The 9,361-nt window shown below is 35.5% G+C and overlaps 1 protein-coding gene across 1 annotated transcript; it reads right to left on the reverse strand.

The window, feature by feature from the left end:
- Positions 1-992: 992 nt before the first annotated feature.
- LOC309575916 (retinol dehydrogenase 8-like) lies at positions 993-8,007 on the reverse strand (the record flags this gene model as incomplete). Its single annotated transcript, XM_082286798.1, has 6 exons — positions 993-1,226; positions 2,133-2,316; positions 4,033-4,126; positions 5,184-5,363; positions 6,602-6,763; positions 7,911-8,007. The coding sequence occupies 6 exons, from the start codon at positions 8,005-8,007 to the stop codon at positions 993-995; spliced, it is 951 nt and encodes a 316-aa protein (XP_082142924.1).
- Positions 8,008-9,361: the final 1,354 nt, after the last annotated feature.

Here is a 9,361-nt window from a genome sequence, read left to right on the forward strand (position 1 = left end):
GGGCTCTGTGGGTGAGACAAGGACAGCTGCTGGAATGTGCTGAGAAACTGCAGCCTGGAGGCCCGAGGGACACTCGGCCTTCGCCTCAGCCCGGGCAGCACCGCGGCGAGGCCGGAGGTCAGGGAACAGGAATGCCAGGCAGGAACAGCACTTCAGCCCAAGCACCCTGCTCGGCCTCAGCTGACTTGTAGGACTGGGCTGAGAAAAAGCAAGGGGAAAGATCTGCTCTACGTGATAGAATTTGACACATGCTTATTAGGATAGCTTGGAACAAGAGGGCTCTGTCAGACACTCTGGGAACTGAAGGCATTTAATGGATTGAAATTACTTATTACTGACAATAGTTTGTTTTCAAAAAGTAGTACCCAGACAGTAAGAAGATATTTTATTTTAAGATGCTTTAAAAAACATTTTATTGTTCCCTATGTGCAATATCCTAGTAACCATTGCATATAAAGGAAGCATTCAGAATATTGTAATAAATATATACGAAAAATAAATATTCTACTTGTTACATTTTAAGATTGATGAGAGTTTCTCTTATGTTGCTGATAAATAGATCAGACTTCTGGAAATCAGAATGCCAGTGTGATTGAGGGATTACTATACTGATTCTATCCTAATAAGTAAAAACATATTTTTACGATACTAAGAATCTAAATAGTTTGCATACTATATATTATATTCTGGTACGTGAAGGGGGTCAGGTTAATACTGAATACACAAATATCAGTCAGTGTTCATGTTCCTAAGAAAACATCTCTGGAAAAAGCAAACACTAAACAGAATAAAACTACAGTTAGAGGATTTTAATTGCAAGGTTCTGCAAACTGTAACATTCAAGAGATACACATTGAAATTAATATCTCAGCTAAGCTCAAACATCTTGCGTGCCTTTTCATACTTACAGAGCAAAGGCATTTGAATAACAACATACTGTGTCATCAGTAGCTATAAGAAGTAATTCCAATTTGCATTATATAACCTCATACTTATTGTGAAGGTTTTCCCAGGTCAAAGCTCTTCCTGCTTCTCCACCGTAGCAATTTGATGAAGTTGAGACTTGCACTGAAGATTTTGTCATGCTGAAAAACCATTTTGTAGAATATGTCAATGGGCAGATCCCCATTTGGATCTGCATACTTCAGAGTTGTCATTGGAGTATACAAGGTGTTGGTCTGATGGCGAAAAGGTGGGTTTTCTGCAAGAATTATCTTTACTGTATGCTGTAGAAAAGGAGAAATAGAATTTTTAAAGAACTTTTACCAAGATAGTAAAGTAAAAACCCAATTTTCAGTTAAAACTGTGGAAAAGTAGAATAAAGTGCTAGAATTACATAAACCCCTGTATACAGTTTTAACAGAACTTCATTAGAAATTCTTCTTAAAATATTTAAAGGCCATAAGAAGTATTTATTATTTATTCTTAGTTCTATTTCTGTTTCTCTATACCATGGTGATAGCATTTGACACCTAAGTATCCTGAGTAGTCTTCCAAATCATTGTGGCTTATATGTCCACAGTAGGTAGATCCTCTCTTCTTCAGTTCACTGGGAAAGGATCAGGACAGTGCATTTTGCAGCAAGATCTGGGACACTTCAGTTGACACTGAAGTTATTCCTTACCAGCAAATGCCTCGTCCCCTCCCACAGCTTGCCTAAACTTCTCTTCCTGCAGGAAGCCCCAAGCACCAGAAACATCCATGTTGCTTTTATTGTGCCTTGGTGGTCTGAAGTGGCTGAGTGAACTTCCCTTAGTGGAGGGATTATGAGTGAGATGGAGAGGACAGAGCTTTTACCAGTGGTGGGAACCCTGTGTGGGTGTATGGTAACAATGCAGAATATTCAGACTACACCAGAGGATGTAAAGGGCATCTAGTATCTCAGTGGTATTTAAATTACAATTTGTAGTTGTATTCAATAGTTCAAAATGAACATTCTTTTAATATTTTATAGGCTTTTGCTTAAAACAAAGATTCTTTTGAATTTTTAAAAACACTTTTAAATTTAATTTGTGTTTAGTACATTTAATTAAATCTAATACTTCTACCAGAAAAACTCACCAACCAACCACTGCATTCATAAATTACAAAGAAAAAAAATTTAAAAAGAAGATGAATTTTTTATGAGTTACCTCTGCAACATCTTCAGCACTTTGTCCCAGGCTCTGGAAAATTTGTTTGTAATTTTTAAGGTAAATATTAGTAAACATCTCAGCTGTTTCTTCATCTGCAGCTGAAAGATCCATTTTCATTCCATCTTCAAACACTTTTCTTTCAAACTCTGTAACCACTGGGCCTGGTTCAATCAAACTTAACCTGTTCAGAAAAAAAGGTCTACTGGTTGTTGACTATCCTCCATGGAAAATACACCTAATCCTTCTCCAAAAGCAATACTGAAGAGTTGCACTAGCAAACAGTATATAACAGTACCTTCTGTAAAGGCAATCCATTGCCTTTATTGCTCTCCTGCTTCTCCTACCCATCCACATATAGTAGTAGAAATTTGCATTGTTTAATTTTCAGAGAAGTGCTGTAACTTAATTCACAACATGAGTGCAGTTGTTACCTGCTGTCTCGTGGCTCTGGAATCTAAGGGTGATTTATTCACAAGAACTTACCAGATACTAAGAAAATTAAGTAATGGATGGTAACAAAATTCATTACTTTCTGGACAAAATCCTGCATAGGTTTCTTTGTTCCTCATGATAATACTAGAAGTAGCTGAAAGAGATGGGGGAACTGCCCAAACATGGATTTTCTTTGTCAAGATGTTAGTGTTACATAATTTAAGATCCCACCACTGTATATTAATAAAATACAATATAGAGACTTTTACTGTGGGTGGACAGATTCTGGCTGCTGCCAAATCTGAAAAAATTTATTTTGTTCAGTAGCATATTATAGCAAATCACTGAAAGACAGTCAGATTTTTCCTGGTTCTTTTCTCAGGCAGTAATAATTCCCAGCCACGGTGTTTATCAAAACACTTTTTGGGACTGGGCCTCTTATTAGACTTGAGTTCTTCAGGAGTGTTCTAAAGGCTCTTCTTTAGAATTAAATCAAGCTATTGATCTTCACAGCAGAATTCCAGTTACTGCTGGAATTAAAGCCTTTTCTCTTGCATCACCCTTCCCATTAGACCTTGAATTTTTCCTATTATGCTTCCTCATTTTAACCTCCTTTTTGCTGTATCTTATACTCTTGAAATCTCATTATGAATTGTGGTATATCCTGTGTATCTTATTTTAAATCCCTCCAAACTTTGCAGAGCAATATGCAGAATCAGTTTTGTCTCTGAAATTCCACAACAGCAGCTGTCCTTTTTTCCACAAGGCCTAAATGCTTAGGCACACAGAGATGCAATGGACATTTACCAGTTGTTGGACTTTGCACAAAGAACAGTAGCAGAATTACATGAGTGTGAATACACATGTGACAAATCAAACCTGAAGTCCCACAGATGATGAACAGGACCAGTCACTTAAGTACTGTCTAAAATGTTAGGAATAGTACACCACACTTCTCACTTTCCTCCCACCTCCCTTCATTCCAGGTATCTCACCTTGTGTAACACTCTGATGGATTTGCACTTGCTCAGTCTCTGTGATGGGCCCTGGAACTTTTTTATCTGTGAATTGCCTAAGAAGACCACTATCCTTTCTAAAGGAAAAGATCACAGGTCAATCTTGTAATTTTATTCCTGTGACATTGTATGTAAGAATCTGTTTTCAGAAGTGTTACATGAACTGTATTTTATCCAAAGCTAAATAGCCTTTAACTGTTCAAGAGAATGTTTATTTTAACATCTAGATCTTTTTATTTGCTCATATAATGTGAAGAGTGTGAGGATTTCTATGCCTTTTGTGATGTACAGTTTTCAAGGGCTTCTCAGTCTGTTTAGCAGCAAGCTTTAAAAATTTTTTCCTGCCTCTGAATATATTTTAAACTATCTAAAGTACAACTGACACCAGTGGATCAATACCATTTGCACTGGTGGATCAATGCCATTTACACCAGTGGATCAATACTTACTGCAGTTTGAACTTGAGTGCTTGTATAGCTAAACTTTCGCAGAATCCTTCCACAGCAAACTTAGATGCAGCATAAACATCATTAAATAAGATGCCTGATGGTACAAATAAAACATCCTGAGAATGTGATTGTATCCAACATATTAATAGTTTAGTTTTTAAAACTCATGTGTTTTCCCAAAATTTCTACAGTCTTGCTGGGTAAACATTAGAAAAATCCTTGTGTACACTGAATCCAAAAACTAATTTTTGCCTATGTTCTCAAAACTGCTTAGTCTATAAAAGATGCTTGACTAATGCTTTTCCTCCCCCTAGCTGATGCTGTGGTCTCCTTGGATGATACTATTTTGTAGTCTAAGATATGAAAGTGTCTGTACATATAATACCATCTGCATTATTTATCAGCAAGACTTTAATTGGGTGTAGATGAACACAAAGGCTGAGTATAATGCAGGAGATACAACTGTGCAAGAGATCCAGCTTGCATCTGAGTGATTTATAAAAAGCACTACATCAATCCATTTAGGTGGAGGCTAAGTGTTGTATTAAAATAGCAATTCTTGGAGATTGATGGAGGACCCTTGCTCACCAGAATAATCCAGGTAAGATCAATGTCACAGCTGTAATAATTGAAAAACAATACAGCTAGACAGGATGGGACATGAGAGTAGGAATATCATTATCTGTCACTAAAATTTGACTCTCGAGTGTTATGAGATAAGAAACTTTACAAAAAGGTGGTACAGTTGTCTGGGATTGGATTTTATTCTATTATTATTGTGCAGAGTGTAGTAAGCATGTTTGTCTGTTCCCATAATTTTTTCCAAGAGGAAAGAGAAGAGTAATGCTAAGCCCTGTTTTCCAGATAATAAAAATACAACAATAAATTTTTTTCAAATTATAGAGTTTAAGTTAAAACTCTAAAAAAATGCAGGTTTTGTTGTTAAAATGCTGTGAGAGTAGCTGTATAGTAACAAACTACCTGAATGCATAAAACCCATCAGGTGCTTTTTATAGTTGGAACTTCACCATTACAAAGCACAAGAGTCAGATATGCCAGCTCCTACTTTCTTTTTTTTTAATTAAAAGAGGAAAGCTTTACATTTTGAATACTGAACTATTAATTCAAGCAAACAGAAAAAACAACTTTACCTTGTATTCCCATAACACTGCTTATTATAACTATATGCCCACTCTTTCTCCTCTTCATGTCAGGCAAAATCTCCTTCAGGAGTCGAACCAGGCCGAAGAAGTTGGTATCCATCACAGTTTTCATTTCCTCTATGGTCTGACATTCAATAGGTCCAATGAGCCCCATTCCAGCATTGCTCACTGCACAAAATGGGAGACAACAACAAGCAAAAACCTACATAAACATAAACTAGTAATCTTTACTGGAAAGCATTTGAAAGTAATGTGAGGACTAAGGGTTAAATGATCCTAAATAATCCTTAAAGAAAGGATTAAAATATGTTAGTCACTAAAGCTTTCCAAATACACTTGACATTTCCATATGTCTTTATTTTAAATTATGCTTTTAATCAAATTATCTAGTATTTTGCATTTTAACTAATTTATTTCTGATTAGACCTTTTTTAAAAAAATATAAAGGGATTACATTAAAATGAGTCAAGAAATACCTGTATTTGTTTATAATTCAGTATTAAGAACTGGAAAATACAGTCAATACCCATAATGAACAGAAATATTCAAAAAGTGATAGAACAAGCCATATTTTGGTCAGGTTTTTGTTTTATTAACATTCATATCTTCAAGAAGAAGTAATCCCCCAACAAAATAAACAAACTAAAACACACACTTCCATTGATTTTTATTTGCCTCCTGGATATTTATAAGTGGGGAATGATGATAGGACTGGCATTCTTCTCTAGAAGTAATATGTCAAACTAGAGTATAATAAATTTTGTAGAAACAGTTGTTAAGCACTGCTTTAATAATTAATCAGAAAAAAGGCAGGTCCATAATTTTCTATTCGGTAAGATTTAATAGCTGATGGTGTAAGCATTTCTATCTTACTAAGATACTAACATTTATTTTTAGCAAATCAGTATGAAAACACTTTTTGCTGAATAATTTGTAAAGTACAATTTCAATTCTCAATACAAAATGGAAATATCCTTATTTTCTTTGCATTTATTCTTTTACTTGCTAATTCCCAAATGCTGTTGCTTTCTTAGTGCAGACGGCTGTTACCTTCATTGTAAAAAGGGCTATGCTCCATCAATAGAAAGTCTTGCTCATGAAGGTGCCAGTTTAGGCAAAAGTTCTCACATTTACTAAATAAATATATCATTTTATCCAAGACACCTACCTGTGATCAAGTTTCTCCTTTGTAAACAGGGAAAACAAGCTTCCCTACTTCATAGAAGCAGGGTGAGATTTAATCCACTCATGTCTGCATGAAGTCTTAAGAACCTTGAACCGAATATACTATGTAATTATTGTTACTTTGATAATTTAAAAAATACACAAATGAAACTTCTCCAGGGTATTTGAGATGTTTTATAGAAATCTGGTATCTGTTCATAGCACACACATCCTGTACTTGCCTAGGACATCAATCCTTCTGTCAGGGATACTATTCACACAAGTTCTAATAGACTGTTCATCACAGACATCCAGTTGTTTAATTTCGAGGGTTTTGCCCAGCCTGTGGCCTGCAGCTTCCTCCAGTGGCTCTTTCTTGGCCAGATTCCGCATTGTGGCGTACACTGCAACACACCAAAAGCAACACTTACCAGAAATAAAATCTTTACTGTGGCAGTCTTACTAAGAAGTATTAAAGAACAATGGTTTCACAACCAGGTCTTAAATATCAGTGATAGACACCAGACAAAAACTGAAAGTTAAAAAATTCTATTTTCAACATATATTGTCACTAATTTCCCAGTCTAGTTCTGAAAACTTCAAGAAATTCAAAAGAAGAATTAAACAGCCATGCATAATGAAGAACATGCAGTGTAAAAAGAATACTATCACCAATATATTTTAAAACAGATATCAAATTATGCCAGTAAATTGTTTTTAAGTACCCAAAACCTAATTTTGGATTCCAGATATCCCTTTTTTTTTTTTTTAAATCACCATCAACAAATTTAGCAGAACAACCATAATTTTATTTAAAAATGGAAGACATACTTCCTGAGGTTGAAAGACTGTCTATTTTTGTAAGCTACTTCTCAAAACAGAAATTAGTTTTCTTAGTTATTATTGTAGCCTAATTACTCACAAAGCTCTAGATCTGCATCCAGTCAGTTAGCAGTAAAATACTTTAAGTATGAGAGACTGAATTGCCACAGATTGCTGCCTTCACCTTGCATTCTCAATCACAGCAAATATCATGCTTTGCAGCAATAAGATAAATCCCAGCCCCTTCATTCACCCTCTTATGCCTACACAGGCTTGCAATAATGAAGTGTGCTTTAAGGGAAAAAATTGCAAATTTAGAAACTGTTTACTTAAACTCATTGTTTTGGTCATCAAATGGGCATGGGCGTGTATATGTGCAGATTTTAGCAGCCAGAAACAAAGCTAACCACAGCTGTGAATGCATACCCAAAGCAGCATAATCCTGCAGATATTTTCAGCTATTCATTTTATACTACTGTCTTTTTTCGTTGTGTCTGTGTGTAAACTATTCAGTTCCAGTAGTTGTTCCATTTCAATACAGGTAGAGAAATATCAACTGCTTACAGAAAACAGTATATTTTCACTGTATTCTCTTGACAGTCAAAGAGGAAAATGAACCAGAAACAAGTCACCAAACTGAATACAACCATCTATTAAATCACAGAGAAAACACCAGCACCATCTTGAATAGTACGTTTTGATAAAGATAAATAACAGATAGATTGTTACCTTTAAATCTTTTCTGTTCATCTTTTGCCATTTTTACTGCTAATGCCAGTCCAATTCCTGAGGAGCAACCTGTAATGAGGACATTTCTTCTTGCCATTCTTTTCACTGAGGGGTTCAATTCTTCAGAGGAGCAACAACGTAAATGTAACTACAGCATAACGTGACTGGCCTTTAATGCTATCTCCAGCTTCCCTGAGTCAACAAATCTGAAAATGCACACCTGGACCTTACATGATTAAGGGATAATCTCCAACAAAACAAAATCGAAGCAGATGCTCCTACATGTGCTTATAATCTGCATTATCAAAACTGACTATATTTAATACAAAATCTGATTAAACTATAAATTGAGGCATTTGTAAACTACATGGATTTTTTTAATAGAATAACCAGCTTGCACAGTACTGGCAGGAAAAGCCTTGCCACAATTACAATTTGTCTGTAGTGCTAAGCCTTCCACTCACATCTGTGGAAAGTAACCTGCACCCAGAGTGGGATCCCTCTGCTAAAGCTGTTCAGAATTCCTACACCTACAGCACCCTCCTGGTTCTTTTGCAACAGACTGAGGAATGGATTTCTTCCCTGATGCGTTACTATTGTAAGAGTCCTAACAGGCATTACAGAAAAAAAAACCCAAACTGAAAAATGAGATGTGGATTCTGAAAGAGACAAGTTGTTGGACAGATTCCTCACATTTCCTTTTGGCAGTGTTCCCAACCAAGAACAGAGAAAGTGAGCAAGCATGCTGCACCAAAGAACTGACAGGAAATGTTGAACAGATCAGCTTCACTACATTCTTGCTAAGACTGAAATATCTTTCAACACTTTGGTTCTGCAATTGACAAGTCAGAAATTTAAAAAAATAAGAACTAGTCTGATGTCTAAGTTTTGGAAAAAATATTTTGCATATAAACTGTGGATTAAACAGAGGGGCATTTGGGCTGGCACTTAAGTGCAATTCGTGTTTAACATACAGTAACTAGGTAAGCATATGACATTCAGGAAGAAAATCAGTCCTTTGTTTCTGTCCTGAGTGACAGGAAAAAAAAAGACCTTAATAAGCAATTAGCCTTATGAATGGCATTCAGCTAACTGCAATGCCATTATACACAGTAGAATGTTTTCCAAGACTCAACAACCCCATGTTAATGCAACGCACTTCAAAAGAATGAACATAGTGTTCCAGGATTTGCATACATGTAAATTGGTTAGTAACTCAAGAAAAGTAGGACAATACAGAAATATTTAACTGAAATTACGTTCTAAAAAAAGTCCATCCTTTCCAAAAGAAATAAATTGGCTTCAACAGTATAAGTGGAATCATTAACTTCTCAGGCAAGCAACAAAACAGCAAAACATCTAAAGATTATATATAATTATGATTCTACTTATATATCAGGTTTGACCCACAGTTTAACCACATAAGTTAGTATACAGACAAAATTTTAGTG

Source organism: Coloeus monedula, assembly GCF_965178545.1.
Source record: "Coloeus monedula genome assembly, chromosome: 9".
Classification (NCBI taxonomy): Eukaryota; Metazoa; Chordata; class Aves; order Passeriformes; family Corvidae; genus Coloeus; species Coloeus monedula.